Below are 16,281 nucleotides of genomic sequence, written 5' to 3' on the forward strand. Positions count from 1 at the left end.
AAACTTAAACATAGGGTTAATTAAGTATGACCAAAGTTTAAGGTTACATGACCAAAATCAAAGTTCATTTAAGGTCAATGAACTTTGGCCATGTTGGGGTAATTGTTGAATTGCCATCATAACTTTGAAAGTTTATGGAGATTTATGAGACTTTATGAAATGTGGACATAAAGGTTATCAAGTATCACTGACAAATTTAAAGTTACATGATCAAGATCCAATGTCATTTAGGGTCATTGAAAATAGTATATCATTATATGAATGGTGTTTTTGTGAATAATTATTTATTATAGTAGTTTTCAAAGTCAGCACTGCTGCTACATTGAATCGCATAATACAGGCAAGACTGCCTGAGGCGCTCCACTTGTTTCTCTTTTCACCGATTTCTTCTTTTACTTCATTATATTTCCTAATGCAGGGTAAAGAAACTTGTCCCATCATGCAAGAAGAAGAAAAATATGGAAAGTTCAATTCTTCTGGACTCTTCAGGCGATTCTAGAGAAGCAAAACCACAGCCAGGTCCAATCAAGAGGCGTCTTCGATCATCAACCTCACTGGTTTCTACCCCTAGGTCCAAAGTTCGCAGAAAAAATGACCGTACAAGAGAAGTGACACCCTCTAGATCACCAGGTTCTGCCAGCATGAAGATTCCTTGGGTGGTATCTGAGAGTCCACATGGCCTTGTCATAGTAGAAACAAAGCAGTCTCCAGCACATTCTAGGAAGATGCCGGCCTGTGAATCGACTGAAGCAGTTTGTTCTTATACAGATGAAACGAGTTGTAGTGCTGATTCAACAAGTGCTGGGAGAAAGAAAAAGACAAAGGTTCGCCTGACCAAACGAATGGATGATTGCTGCCTTGAGAGCAAAGACCTGAGCAAAAATGGGCAAGCAAAATCAAAGTCCACCAGAAGAAAGGTCTCCAAGCAAAAGAAGATTGGCAGTAATGGTGATCTGCTTGCGAAACGCTCTACATGTCAGAGATCTAACACCAAGATTGGAGAAAATATGCCCTTGCAGAAACCTTTGAGATCTGATGATCATCCAAACTATTTCCTTAAAGACTCAGAGAATTTGGAAATTACTTGTGAAGTGATAAGCCATAAATCCCAAGAAAATTTTAAGGAAGAAGATGGCAGTATGATTGTCAAGCAGCTTATCCACCAGAGGATTGATGAGACTTTAATAACTCAAAATGACCCACAGAATGATACATCTTCCATGAAACCCTCTGTGGATGTAGTTATGTCAACAGATAATTCTCTAGCAAAGCATCAACTGATGGAAAATGACACTCAGTGTGATATAGAATCAACCACTGTGACAAATACTGCAGCTGCTGAGGCAGCAAAAGCAGTAGGTGGGATATCACTGGTGCCTCTCCTCAATTCCAAACACCAAGACTTTGTTTCAACAGTGTCTTCTCCATGCACACTAACAATGACAGTCATGAAGGCATCGTCGGGTCAGATTATTTCATCGACAACCATGCCATCTAAATACAACCCGAAAGCTTCAAAGACAAAAACGTCTGATGAACTGAGGACACCCCAAATAGCTTCTGGTATTTCAGCTCCATCTGTCGCAAGTGTTCCCAAAAAAGTGGCTCAGTGTAATTACGTTGCCAGCTCATCTACAGTTCCAACACCTTCCACAATTAAAGCAGGCAATGTCATAACCACAGGACAACCAATTCTTTCTTCAGAGGCATTTCAGCTACAACCTGTTTCATACCCTGGCTATAAGCTTCTTGACATCAGCTCATCGGTACCTGTCACCAAGGAGCCAAAGCCAAAAAGAAAGCGAAAATCTGGTAAAAAGAAATCTCTTGACAAGAAAGCTCAGTCAGTGGATTCAGGAAAGGATTCTCAGTCACTTACAATGGTGTCCATCTCTACCATTTCTTCTCCAACCATCAGTGAATCTTCAGCAGATCACCCGGATACTGACCAAACAAGATCTGATGTCAAGGACCCATCGCTCAATGAGAAGGGAGAGAAGATCAAACGACCAATGAATGCTTTCATGATATGGTCTCGCCAGCAACGTGCAATCCTCGCTCGTCAAACGCCTGGGATGACGAATGCTGAGATAAGTGTCAAGCTGGGTATCATGTGGAATGATCTTGACTACAACATCAAACAGGAATACTTTGATGAAGCAATCCAGCTGAAACTGCAACATCGAAAAGATCATCCAGGTGATTAATTGACCTTTTTAAAAGCTTTATTAGATGACTCAATCATGACTAATGCATACACAGTATCTAAAATGTAAACCCATTGAGAGTTTAAAGGTGAATTTCACCTTGCCAATAAAGCGGTTTTAATACTTAGAAGCAGCAAAATAAGAAAAAAAATATTAGTGAAGGTTTGATGCAAATCCACCCAAGTTTAAGAAAGTTATGGATTTTTAAAGTTCAAAATTTGTGATGTCATATGTGAGTAGCTCTCCCATATCATGTATTGAATATTCCATACATTCATTTCAACATGATGAATAAAAATATTTTAAAGAAATAGAAAGGGATATGAAACAATGTCTGATAATATATCAAGTGCACAAATAGAGTCACTTTCGATTGTTTGGTTCTAGGTTATCTCTCAAATCAATCATTTAAATATAATATTATGATGAGAAATGTAATCTCAAAAGCAATGCAAAAACAAAAAAAAATACTTTCTGATTTTATGTTTAAACTGTCATTTCTTTATAAAAAATAACTTATCCCATTTAGTTTACTATTTTATACTTATTTTTCTAAATGTTTAATATTACGGGAACTGAAAATAGAATATTTTTAATGAATGGGACATGTAGGAAATGCAGTGTAAAGTTACTTTCTTTAATAAGCAACTATTCTGATTGATCCTTTATACTTTATAGATTGGGTATACCAGCCCAGGCCTCACAAACGTCCAAGTCGTCGAAAACATCTTGCTGTCCCCATGTTTGGAGGTGAAAACCAGCCGATGCCTTACAATCAGATGGTGCTGATTATGGCTGATGGGCAGGAGGTACTATGCCCAGCTATACCTGTTCAGACTAGCCAAAGGCATGGATCCAGTAAGTACTCCATCTACAGGAGCTGTCAGTCACATCTGGGACCTGCTGCATAAAACTTTTAGCCAGAATAAGCTAACATACATGTTGAACCATTTTACCATTTTCTCCCATTATTTTCAAGAATTGCCAGTTGTTATTGATACAAAATTATTACTTCACATCAAGAAATAACTTCTTGTTCACAAGAAAATGAAAAACAACTTGCCATATGACTGTTTTTATATGCTTGCAAAGTAGTCCAGGTAAAACATCCCCCAAGTGAATATCTCAAAATGCTAATGAAATTGAAAATGATAGATGGACTTTTTTCTAGTCAATGTGTCATTTTTCTGTCCATATTGCACTGTTTTGTTAATTCTCAAGTCTTTCATTTTCTACCCAAATCATGAAATATATAAAAAATTAATTGTGTGCCAATTTTTTCCCATGTTAATAAGTCTAGAGACATGAATGCTGATTTTTTTTCACAATTGCAATTGATTTTTTTCACTCAACAATGTTTAGCAATAAAGAGCAGAGTCAATTTGACTTCATTTTTTTCAAGAGAAATTCAAAAACTTTACGTTGATTTCATACAAATTATAAATTAGAATGGCAAATGAAATACTAATTTCATAAAATAAAGTTTAAAACTTTGTACATGTCAGATACAGAAAATTTGTATAGGAAACACTGTTCTGTTAAAAAAATTTTATTGTGATATAAACTGTGCCTTGGATTTATGTGCATGAAAAATTAACAGAGCTTGCTGAAAGTTTAGTTGTCCCAAATTGCTTGCAATTTTATAGAAATATTTCTGCTCTAATTTTTGTACTTTTATTTTACACCATAGTGATGACCATGCAAGGACCAGCCAAAACAATCAAAGATGTAAAGACAAATACTAAATCAAATGAACTGGTTCCCACAGCTGGTAAGCCTCACAACTAGTTTATTGTCTCACCTGCATAGCAGCAGAGTGAGACTATAGGTGCCGCTTTTCCGACAGCGGCGGAGGCGGCGTCAACATAAAATCTTAACCTAAGGTTAAGTTTTTGAAATGACATCATAACTTGGAAAGTATATGGACCTAGTTCATGAAACTCAGCCATAAGGTTAATCAAGTATTACTGAACATCTTAATAGAGTTCATGTCACATGACCAAGGTCAAAGGTCATTTAGGGTCAATGAACTTAGACCATGTTGGGGGAATCAACATCAAAATCTTAACCCGAGGTTAAGTTTTTGAAATGTCATCATAACTTAGAAAATATATGGATCTGATTCATGAAACTTGGACATAATAGTAATCAAGTATCACTGAACATCCTGTGCAAGTTTCAGGTCACATGATCAAGGTCAAAGGTCATTTAGGGTCAATGAACTTTGGCCGAATTTGGGGTATTTGTTGAATTACCATCATAACTTTGAAAGTATGTTGGTCTAGTTCATAAAACTTGGACATAAGAGTAATCAAGTATCACTGAACATCCTGTGCGCATTTTAGGTCACATGACCAAGGTCAAAGGTCAATGAACTTTGGCCATAATGGCCATTAAGGCCAAAGTTCATTGACCTTTGACCTTGGTCATGTGACCTAAAATGCGCACAGGATGTTCAGTGATACTTGATTACTCTTATGTCCAAGTTTTATGAACTAGACCAACATACTTTCAAAGTTATGGGTATATGTTGAATTACCATCATAACTTTGCAAGTTTATTGATCTGACTTTTGAAACTTGGACATAGGAGTAATCAAGTATCACTGAATATCCTGTGCAAGTTTCAGGTCACATGATCAAGGTCAAAGGTCATGTGCGGTCAGTGAACTTTGGCCACATTGGGGGTATTTGTTGAATTATCATCCCATTTCTGTAAGTGTATTGGTCTAGTTCATAAAATGTGGAAATAAGAGTAACCAAGTATCACTGAACATCTTGTTCGAGTTATAGTAGTTTTCAAAGTCAGCACTGCTGCTATGTTGAATCACTTGATGCAGGTGAGACGGCCAGAGGCATTCCACTTGTTTTCAATAAAATTATGAAATTCTGCTTTTCAATGAAAGAGGTCACTTACAAACCTCCTGGGGTACATTGAAAAAAGAATTGCAATCAAACTCACCAATCAAAATTTTATTAAGAGTTTGCCAGCGATTTTCATTGACAGATATTCTAAGCTACTGGAATTTGCTTAAGTGCAAATTACTCTCCGCAACATGCGTCACCAGGGCCCCGTTTCATAAAACTTGTTACATTAACAACTTTGCAATAACAGTTAAAAGCTACTGAAAACCTTCTTTCTGATTGGCTGATGGTAAATTTGTTATAGAAATTGTGCATTTGTTTATAACAAGTCTTTATGAAACAACCCAGATCACTCAGAATTCCTCTTGTAAAGTATTGATTTGAATGATGCAACTTGTATCTGATGGGGAGATAATATGCTACTTAATGGCATGTCTTTTGTGGCCTAAATGAACAACATATATAACAATCGGAGGTTGACAAAAATAAAAAAAAATAAAGTTATGAATTTGTCAAGTTTGATTTTGGTATGTGACATATGCAAGCTGGTGTCCAATATGTCGTGTTATACAATATTAGTTTTTTAATGGCTTATGACTAAAATGTTTTTCTTGTACCAGCTTTTCTGAAATTATATTGTAAATTGCACACACAGTATTATGTAAAACCATTTTCAATCTTGTGAGTAAATGGCATTTTATGGACTTTATATTTGACATGACATGTGGAGGAGATGCTTGCTAGTGACTTCATAAACTATCATTTTAATAATCAAAAGCTACTTTTATTCTTTGAATCATGTTAGCCACATCTTTATTTTATTCTCTTATGCAGTGACAATAACTACTGATAGCAATGTGACTCCTAAGCCCACAGTGGAAGTTGTAGAGAAAAGAAAGAATGCAGCTGAGACAAAAAAACAGACAATGTCTAAGGTAATTCATTGAGCAGGCTAATGTTTCTATCCCTGTTGATAAGTTGGTCCAATTCCAGTGAGGAAGTTGGAACTTTTGCTCATAATTTTTGTAACATTAAATGCAAATGAAGTTTAGAAATTATGATATGATACTCGATATAGCAAAGCATTCTCAAGTTCATAAATCAAGTTAGTAATACAATAGTTTATTCCAGTGGAAGATCCAGGGATACCCAGGGGAGGAGAAAACTAAAATATTTTTTAAGGCTCCCAACACTGGTGTCAAGAAGGAGATTTGTGTGATCGAGTATGCATTAATTGTTTTTTCCCATGAAAATCTTAGATGCCTGCAGTTGTACACAATGAAGAACAGGCCATATGCCAATCAAATCCCCAAGAAGGCAGCCAAGGAACTACAACTCGTAAGTGTAAATGACTCGTGAAATCTGTGCCCAGTCGCATAAAAGCATCAAATGGTAACTACCATCAATAGGCAATCAGAATCAAGGATTCCATGGATACCATTGGTATATAGTTACTATTACATAATGGGGCAATGTACATTTCCAGTTAGCAACTACAATAAGGTTGAATGACAGCATACTCTTGCTTTCCTGATTTTAGCAGGAAATCAAAAGTGAAGTATCAATCGCATGCATCAGTTGTACCTCAATATTGTAATCAGACAATAGGAGGGGCAAAGAATTGTGTGTTACTATGGTTTGCCCCTCCAATCAATGTTAGCGCAATTTCCCAGAGCCATTGGCTAGCATGACTGATAATGCATGCAATCAATAGCAACACCATCATGGTACTAATTCCTGGAAGAGGGGAGGGATGTTTATGTCCATTTTTGAAGTCTTCAATCTATGGTGAATGATTCATGAATGAAAATCAATTTTTAAAAAATATTTTTGTTTCCTTCTTGACCCTAATTAGATGTCAGAAATATACAGAATAGTAACCAGAACAACAATCAACCAAAGCCACAGGTATGTTATACTGGGATGTTATCTCTTTGCTGAGTTATTGTATGACAAGCTTGGCAATATTTCATGAAAGGTCTTGTGGGATGTTTTATCTGAAGTTCAAAGATTTGTGCTTCTCTAATGATCAAAATCAGGGATACTGTAGTTGTCGGGTATGAAAACTTATTTAATACAAAAAATGTTGATGAAACACTTTTCAAATAAGCTGAGACAGCTAGATTGCCCATCTTTAGCATGAATAAAGAAGAAATTTCAGATAATACTGTGATATCATTATGTCACGCATGTTACATTCTGACATAGTGATATCATTATTGTGTCATGAGAAATGTTTCTGCGTGACTATGGGCGTACCGTTTTGTTACAACCTTTCACTATTTGCAACCAATTTTTTGGTGAGATTTTTTTGGTCCTTGTAATCAGATAATCTAGTCCTCTGACAGATTAGTCCTAATCCAGACTTTCACTCCCATCAAAAACATTGTTACCTTCCAATTTCTTTATTTTCATTTCTTATTAACTTCTCTTCGTTTCACCATCTTAACAGTCTTTTTCAGGGCTCCACATGGTGAACTGTAAACCTTTGTGTTATCTCCACCACTATGCTACCCTTAAAAACATGTGTGTGGCAATTTGAAACTTTGTTTTGATTATTTTGTTGAGATGTGGAATCAATTCAATTTATGGATTGTAGTGGAAACAGACTTTTCCATTGAAAAATAATTTGCTTATCAAGAGACACATCATGCATCACTCTTGATTCTATCATTAAAAATCAATTTGTTCAGAAAGGAATATGACCATTCCATCATTTACATGGTGCAATATTTATAGGATTTTTCTTTTTCACATTCAATTATTTCATTTTCCCTTTCCTTCAGTACTTATTCTTTGAATAGATAGGTAATACTTAAAAAAAAGAGCCATTTGAATAGGTTTAGTAACATGTAAATATAGAAATGATACAACACAGGTTAAAATGTTTCTAGAGATGGCTTGCTTCCGCCCCATGAGATCATTTCATATATCTTGATATCTCTTTGATTTATCAGCTGCTGTTAGTCTTACCTGATGGGAGGCATGTCCTATGTCCGCAAGCATCAAACTCATCAGCAGTAGATGCAAAAGTTGAGAACAAGCCTGTTGGTTTATCCAGTGACCATTCAATAGCTTCTGAGGTGAGTAGTGGTTCTGACTTCTAACATCAGAGGAAAGTGGGTTTGAATCCTACTCCTGGGGCCCAATTTCATTGGCCCGTATTCTGAACTCAGGTTTATATTAAACCCTGGTTTAAAGTTGTGGTTTAACTATGGAGAGCCAATTGGGGCACAAATCCCTAACAGCACACATCCAATTTATTAACTCATTTGACACTCAAATTATCCATAATTGTCTGTGAATGATATCTGAAGTACTTTCCGTCATTATGAAAGCAAACAAAACCAAAATAGTATTAAACAAGAAGAAATATATTATAAACAGGATTTTTATATTTTTGGCATCTCATAATTTTAGTACAGAATTAGACTGTGGTCTAAGTTAAACCCGACTTCAGAATACAGGCCATAGAGCTATAACAAAAACTATTGCATCTTTGCCATCATTGTAACTATTATGGAAACCTGATTAGCTGCTGAGCCCAATTACCATGATGGTAGTTGACACAAAGGCAATGTTACCATAGTTATCAATCTTTGCCTTCCCAGGGCCCTATTGCATAACAGTTACTATTATGGTAAGTTTGTCATCCAATAACTACCATAGTAACACTGGTCATCAGCTAATCAAAACCAAGGATTCCATGCAAGTTACCATAGCATGGCAATAACCATATTAATAACAATAATGTTAACTTTTATGCAACGGGACCCCAGTAATTAATTTCCTTCTCCCAAAAATTCATCAGTGTTATCCTGTAATCAACCCAGGTAGAGAATAAGGGAACGCAGGTGAGGTAATTTGTGATCCGATTCCTGTTGCAGAAAATGTACTGTTAACTTTGCCATCCAGTGGTAACTTTCTAGGAATCCTTGATTCTGATTGGCTGTTGAGGATTGTTACTATGGTAGTTACCATTCGATGGCAATGTTACCATTATACTAGTATTAAACCTTTATGTAACAGGACCCTGGCAGGAATTTGTTTCTTGAAACAGAGCAAATGATTGCTGCTCTGCTCGCACCTGGGTAACTATGATGTATTATTATAGTGTGTTTTAAAATAGACTATAGACAAGTGTAATATTAAGCATTATTATTCATACAGACAATTTTAGAGCCCAAATACAAGTGTTATTTTGTTGGTGCATTCGACCCACTTAAAAAGTTTGTTGAACTCGCTTAATATTTTTTTCCGAGGTGACACAATATTGAAAATATTGGACGACTAGAAGGGGAATTCCCGAAGTGTACGCACCACTCATCGCGCGCGCATGCAGTTTTCAATGGCAAATGCGCACTGTGTGTGGAACTGTGACTGCAGAGTGATGAACAATTCCTATTAATTTTTTTCTACAGAGGCTGCAGTAAATCTCTAAATGCAGAGAAAACCAACAACTGTTAGGAAGTTTGGAGTTATATTCGCTTTAATTTCATTTTATCCTATAATAATTTGAATATATTTTAGAAATTGAGGCACAGGAAATACTATTTTTTTGCATGATAAATCGAGTGCGTAGCTTTAGGACCCCTTCTACATCGGGCGGCGAAATCAAGAGGTGTTCGAAAAACACGACGGGATTTTCGTATTAGTGAGTTTTGTGATATTTTCTACTTGGTTAATGATCTTTAGAATGTTTGCCACAAATTAGTGAAATATAATTATTTGTTGAAATATTAAAATTGGGACAGTTTTTGTCTCACCTGCGAAGCAAAGTGAGACTATAGGCGCCGCTTTTCCGACGGCGGCGGCGGCGGCGTCAACATCAAATCTTAACCTGAGGTTAAGTTTTTGAAATGACATCATAACTTAGAAAGTATATGGACCTAGTTCATGAAACTTGGCCATAAGGTTAATCAAGTATTACTGAACATCCTATTAGAGTTTCATGTCACATGACCAAGGTCAAAGGTCATTTAGGGTCAATGAACTTAGACCATGTTGGAGGAATCAACATCGAAATCTTAACCTGTGGTTAAGTTTTTGAAATGTCATCATAACTTAGAAAATATATGGACCTAGTTCATGAAACTTGGACATAAGGTTAATCAAGTATCACTGAACATCCTGCACGAGTTTCACGTCACATGACCAAGGTCAAAAGTCATTTAGGGTCAATGAACTTTGGCCGAATTGGGGATATCTGTTGAATTCCCATCATAACTTTGAAAGTTTATGGATCTGATTCATGAAACTTGGACATAATAGTAATCAAGCATCACTGAAAATTTTGTGCAAGTTTCAGGTCTCATGATTAAGGTCAAAGGTAATTAGTGTCAATGAACTTTGGCCGAATCGGGAGTATCTGTTGAATTACCATCATAACTTTGGAAGTTTATTGGGCTAGTTCATTAAACTTGGACATTAGAGTAATCAAGTATCACTGAACATCCTGTGCACGTTTCAGGTCACATGACCAAGGTCAAAGGTCAATGAACTTTGGCTGAATTGGGTGTATCTGTTGAATTACCATCATAACTTTGAAAGTTTATGGATCTGATTCATGAAACTTGTACATAAGAGTAATCAAGTATCACTGAATATCCTGTTTGAGTTTCAGGTCACATGATCATGGTCAAAGGTCATGTAAGGTCAATGAACTTTGGCCATGTTGGGGTTTTTTGGTGAATAACCATCATATCTCTGTAAGTTTATTGGTCTAGTTCATAAAAAGTGGACATAAGAGTAACCATGTATCACTGAACATCTTGTGCGAGTTAGAGTAGTATTCAAAGTCAGCACTGCTGCTATATTGAACCGCGTGATGCAGGTGAGACGGCCAGAGGCATTCCACTTGTTATTGTTTGAAAGCAAAGTGCGTAGCTTTAGGTCCCCCCATCATACAGCAGAGTCAGAGTCTCAGGGCGGGAGGGTAAGTTAAAAATTATTTGCTAAAATTCTCTGTATGAATAATAATCATAATACTGGATGTCCCATTTTTCGGTCAATACAAGGAAATATAGGACTCGCTTTGCAAAATATTGGACTCGTCTTCGACTCGTCCAATATTTATGCAAAGCTCGTCCAATATTTCCTTGTATTAACCTCAAGGCCATCCAATATCATATAAAGATTTTATAAAGATGAAGGTGATTTGGTCAAGTAAAGCATGAATCAAGATTCACAACAAATGCTCTTTCCCTGACAAATTTACTCTCAACAAATAAAATTGCACATTTCACATCCTTAATATCAGTAAACAGATTTATGAAACAGGACAATGGTAGAATAAGAAGATTTAAATATCTAAGATGAAACTATTTCAATCTGTTGCATTGTCAAGAGAATGTTTCATTTTACTTAAGGATATTCAACAATTATGTTTGCTCACATAAGATGATGATGATGCACAGCAATTGTATAGCGCCATATATCTGTCAAAGACATTCAAAGGCGCATTGGAGGAGCCAGCCAATCTGGGTCGCCTACAAGGACGCGCACACAGAACTGTGACCCGCAGGTCTCTCCTCCCGATATACTGATATAGACCCGTTTTACGTTGTGTCTACATTTGTGTTTGTCATAGTAGTGAAAACATCTTGAAACACTGAAGCCTTTGGCCCTTATTCTGAAGTCTGGTTTTATTTAAACTCTGGTTTAATGTTGTAGTTTAACTATGGTTAGCCAAATTTTGATATAAATATCTACCAATAGGAGTTCAATGTGTCATCTCATTTAACAACTGTCTGGGAAATATCAATAAGATAATAATTGTCTTCACCAATAAAGAATTTGGGAAGATCATGGTAAACATTAAGTAACATGCAATGTAAACAATGTTTTTTTTACATTTGTGGCTCTCATAATTTTATCACAAAATTAGACCATGGTCTAATTTAATCCTGACATGGGCCATGATACAGTATATCTGTGTGCTTGATGTGTGGCATATATGGTAAAATTCCTACTCGATACCATATCACTCCCCCCTTTATTATTTCTTTCAGGAGAAAATGCTTATAAGAGTGAAGTCAGAGAAGGGTGGAGAGAGGAAAACTATCATTCCGCTCAAGGCGCTACCAGGTATAGCTAATGCAACCAATCTTGATCAGGTAACCGAAGTACACAAGGATACAGCAAACCCAATCAGCAAGACAGCAATGCCACCAGTCAGCATCCCAGAAGAACCTGTGAGTTCAGAAGATGATAAACAGCATAAGACAACAGAGAGAGTGGATATGGCCACAAGGATGTCAGTTCCAACCATAAAGTCAGAAACATCAGACAGTGATCGTGCAGAATTTATGAAAACAGCAATCAATGCTCAGACGGCCCAGTGTGGTACTCCTGATATGATGGCCATGTCTAAGCCGGAGGCAGTGCCTGTTCCTCTTGCCACTTCTGCAGTAGGAAAAGTAGAGTTTTCAAAGGAAGGTGTTAATCAGTCCGTTGCTAAATTACCTAACCAAATGGGGCTCCAGTTGTCAAACCTGAATCGGCAGAGTCCTCTGATGGAGATGAATTCCATGCAGATGCAACCAACCAACTTTCAAATGCCAGTTCAACATGTTGGCAATTCCTCATGGGAGATCATGGATTCCTCAAGGCTACTCCCTGATGTTCAGCTGGCTCAAGTTGGTTTTCAGCAATCAGTAAACAATCAAATACCTATGCAGCATGTCCATGGTTCCATGATTGGGACCAGATCACAGCCTGATGTTACATTGGTGCCATTCAACCTTCAGGGTTCTGTCAATCAAGTGCCTATTCAGCAACTTGGCAATTCTTTCAAGGTGACTACAGATCCATCAAGACCTCATTCCAATAATCCATTGATTCCACGAGGCCTTCAGGAGGCTGTTGCAAGTCAACAACCAGTTTGCAAGAATACTGCTGTCCAGACATTACATGACTGGAGCTACAATGTTCCCACTACCCAGTCACATTCGTCTCAGTTTCCAAGTTCTGTCCTGAAGACTCAATCAATTGACATGGTATGGCACCCAGACACTAGGATTCTTCAGCCTGCTAATTTGTCAAATAAAGGTACTTCCACTTCGTCCCTTTCCCATTCGTTTTACTTCACGCCTATTCCACAAGACCAGAGTTGTCAAGACACCTCTACTCTTCCACCAGTCTGTCCAAAATCTCTACCTTCAACACTGGACAGTTGTACAGTCCCTTCAGTGACAGGAAACATGAAGAATAGTGATCCTTCTGCTGTTGCCATACCTACTCCACAGTTTTCGGACACTCCCGCCCTGTGTGAGATCAACGAGTCCGATCGTCTCCTGGAGAGTCTGGCCATGAGTGGAGTGGGAATCAGCGAAGATGAAGCGGAAGAAACAGAAAACTTGTTCCAGCGAGTAATGAGCATGGTTTCGAACAACTAACATCATAAACTGGACATGGTGGCTCAGAGGTAGAGCGCCCACCTCACGAACGGGAGGTCATGGGTTCGATCCCTGGCAATACCAAAAACTTTTTTAAATAGGATCTTCTGCCTTCTCGTCAGGTGCTCTATGTTTTAGAATGGAGAAGGGTAGTAATAATATTATGTTATGCAGGGCCCGGTGGAAGAGGAATTCATTAGAGCTGAAGTGGCTATCTTGGGTAAATAAGAATGATTATTATTATTTCATAAAAGTTCAGTTGCTTAATATAGTCAGTGATGCCAGAAATTTTTAGTCAAGCAGGGCTTTGTTTGTTCAGAAAGTTCCAGCACTCTCAATACAATACGATAGATTTATCTAGGCCTTGCCACTTTAAGCATTCCGTGTTAGGAATGATTTCTGTATAATGAAGAGTCATTGTTTAGTTGTCAGAAAATAACAGGCTCAATAGTAAAAATAACTTTTCCACTAAAAATACCATGATACACTGTGAAAGGTATGGTACACTGACTCAGTAGTAAATTCATAATAGGCAGGTAGAAGCATAGAAAACTAGGACAGTAAAAGGAAGTGAATCTGCACAATAATTATTGACCTTAATAGGGTTATTTCAAATGCACACACTGCATACATGCATTATTGCAAGGTCTTGGATTATCTCCAAAACAAGTCAGAGACCATGCGCTGTCCTTATTCCCTTTAGATGATAATTTTTATTGATCATACATGTAAGACATGTAGACCCATTTTCTAACATAAGTGAATTATAAGCATACATGTACTGAAGCACAATTGGTCCAATCACATAATAAAGGGTAGATTTGACTAACAATCATCACTCACAGTGATGGAACTATTGGTGTTTCGCTGATCACTTCAGCTAATTTGGTCATTATGCGTTATATTCCATATATACGAAAAAAGGTAAGTGCAACTTGATTATTTTGTTCTATTTTTCTCTCTCACATGCAGTGACGATTGCAACAGTCCTAGATGTACGCGCGCAGTCAACACGCGTGCTACTAGTAAAACTTTAGGTAAATTGATAGTGCAATGCCCCTCAATTGTTTTGTTGTTAGGGTAAACATCCTTTGTAAGCTCACAATAATCTTGCTGGAACATGCGTGTAGTCAAACTTACATGTGCCAGTAAAAAAACATAGATTAGATTGATTTTTTTTGGAAACATTTTTTTTTTAATGAAAATTCTTTATAGTAGAAAAGCAGTAATAATTCTTTTTTTTAAGTGGTTCCAGATGTGGAACATAAATCATATAATCGCCTCTTGATTTCAAATGACAAGGCAAACTGTGCAAGCTGGATGTACTCACTATAGCTACATCCAGCTTGCTTCAGAAGTGATAGATTACCCAACAGCTTCACCAAGGATGATTATTTGCTTACTAACAAGTGTAAGGAATACCATTACTAGGTTCCCAGGAAATAGATATACATAATATTAAACAAGCCTATTGGGTACATTTCTGACCAATTTACTTGTGCTAATTACAGGTTAGTAATTGCAGTTGGTCCCGCAACATTTTTGCTAGTGGTCAACCAGGAAAGGGTTGCTAAATATTGTGATTAATACTGGGTGTCTTGACTTTCACCATGATTGTTCTTGCAAACTCTTGTCATATTAATATGATTTGACCCTTTCAAAAGAAATTCTTTGAAAGTTGTAAAAGTCGCGTGTCTTGTTGACTTAGGCCAGGGAGATATTATTAGTGCTTTAATTCTTAATAAAATAAGGATATTTGTAAATATTTGCAGGTTAAAATATTTAACATTTTGATTTATTTAGGAATATATTGTGATGTACCCTTTAATTATAAAATATTATAGTTGTTCATTTTCATCATTGTACATAGATTGGTTTCCGAAATAGCTTCTTTTAACATATGAAAAACGTACAGAAAGTGTTATCCTGCATTCTTTTACAATTGCTATTCTATTATTTTCATTGTAAAATTCAATGATTTTGAATTATTTCATGATTCCAAAGTAACAATTTACTTTTGTCATATTTCTATATCATTGAATGTAAATTTTGATTTGTGTTTTTTACTATTTTCTATATTTTCTGTGTTTCAGGTTATGTCAACAAATTTGAATTTATCACAATATCTAGAAATACATTTTACTACACATATTACGGTTAAAACTTCTGATTAAATAAAAATAATTCTGTTTTTTTTTTGACGAACAGTGATAGTCACTGCAATTTTCCCTTTGATGTAATATGAATTCGCTGTGTATGGTTACATGTTTAATTTTAAATCATGATTCTATCTTTATCTCTTCATCAAATATCTATTCCTTCATTCCAAGTCATTTGCTCTTGCCTTTTGCCCTCCCCTACTTTCGTATTTAAAACAGCTTTACATTATCATAAGCTAATGATGAGATTTTTAAAATACTATTTTTTATCATTTCCCTTTCCTTTATAGTCATCTACTTGTGTGTCTATTCCCTCATAACTGTATTTGTAAAATATTATAGGATAAATGACGTCTTCCTTTTTTTTCTGATAGAAATATGATAGGATGTAACATTTATACAGTTTAGGAAGGCAACACATTCCATAATGCTATACTCGTCTTCCTCTGTAAAGTGTCTTACAATTGACTGAAATATTGAATAGACTCAAATTTAGACAATTATGTAAATAAGAACAAAGTGATATTATTGCATTTTCAATTCACATTTTATTGCACAAATAGAAACATATATCCACATTGGCAAAGAAATATATATCCACACTTGCAAAAAAATATGTGTATACATTTGCATTTCTCTTGATGTTTTGTTGTAT

General features: G+C 36.3%; 1 protein-coding gene across 1 annotated transcript; it reads left to right on the forward strand.

The window, feature by feature from the left end:
- The first annotated feature begins 448 nt into the window (after window positions 1-448).
- On the forward strand, window positions 449-16,243 carry LOC121424748. The gene is made up of 8 exons (XM_041620513.1): window positions 449-2,199; window positions 2,886-3,065; window positions 3,898-3,978; window positions 5,906-6,006; window positions 6,331-6,409; window positions 6,927-6,979; window positions 8,029-8,154; window positions 12,082-16,243. The coding sequence occupies exons 1-8, from the start codon at window positions 459-461 to the stop codon at window positions 13,465-13,467; spliced, it is 3,747 nt and encodes a 1,248-aa protein (XP_041476447.1). The 5' UTR covers window positions 449-458; the 3' UTR covers window positions 13,468-16,243.
- The last annotated feature ends 38 nt before the right edge of the window (window positions 16,244-16,281 follow it).

The sequence above is a fragment of the Lytechinus variegatus genome, chromosome 12 (assembly GCF_018143015.1).
Source record: "Lytechinus variegatus isolate NC3 chromosome 12, Lvar_3.0, whole genome shotgun sequence".
In the NCBI taxonomy this organism is placed as follows: domain Eukaryota; kingdom Metazoa; phylum Echinodermata; class Echinoidea; order Temnopleuroida; family Toxopneustidae; genus Lytechinus; species Lytechinus variegatus.

Excerpts from the sequence above, each read along its gene's own strand:
- LOC121424748 (XM_041620513.1), top strand. The coding sequence starts at position 459 with ATGGAAAGTTCAATTCTTCTGGACTCTTCAGGCGATTCTAGAGAAGCA. Across the intron at positions 3,979-5,905 it reads TGAACTGGTTCCCACAGCTG|TGACAATAACTACTGATAGC; the intron begins GTAAGCCTCACA and ends TCTCTTATGCAG. Across the intron at positions 6,980-8,028 it reads ACAATCAACCAAAGCCACAG|CTGCTGTTAGTCTTACCTGA; the intron begins GTATGTTATACT and ends TTGATTTATCAG.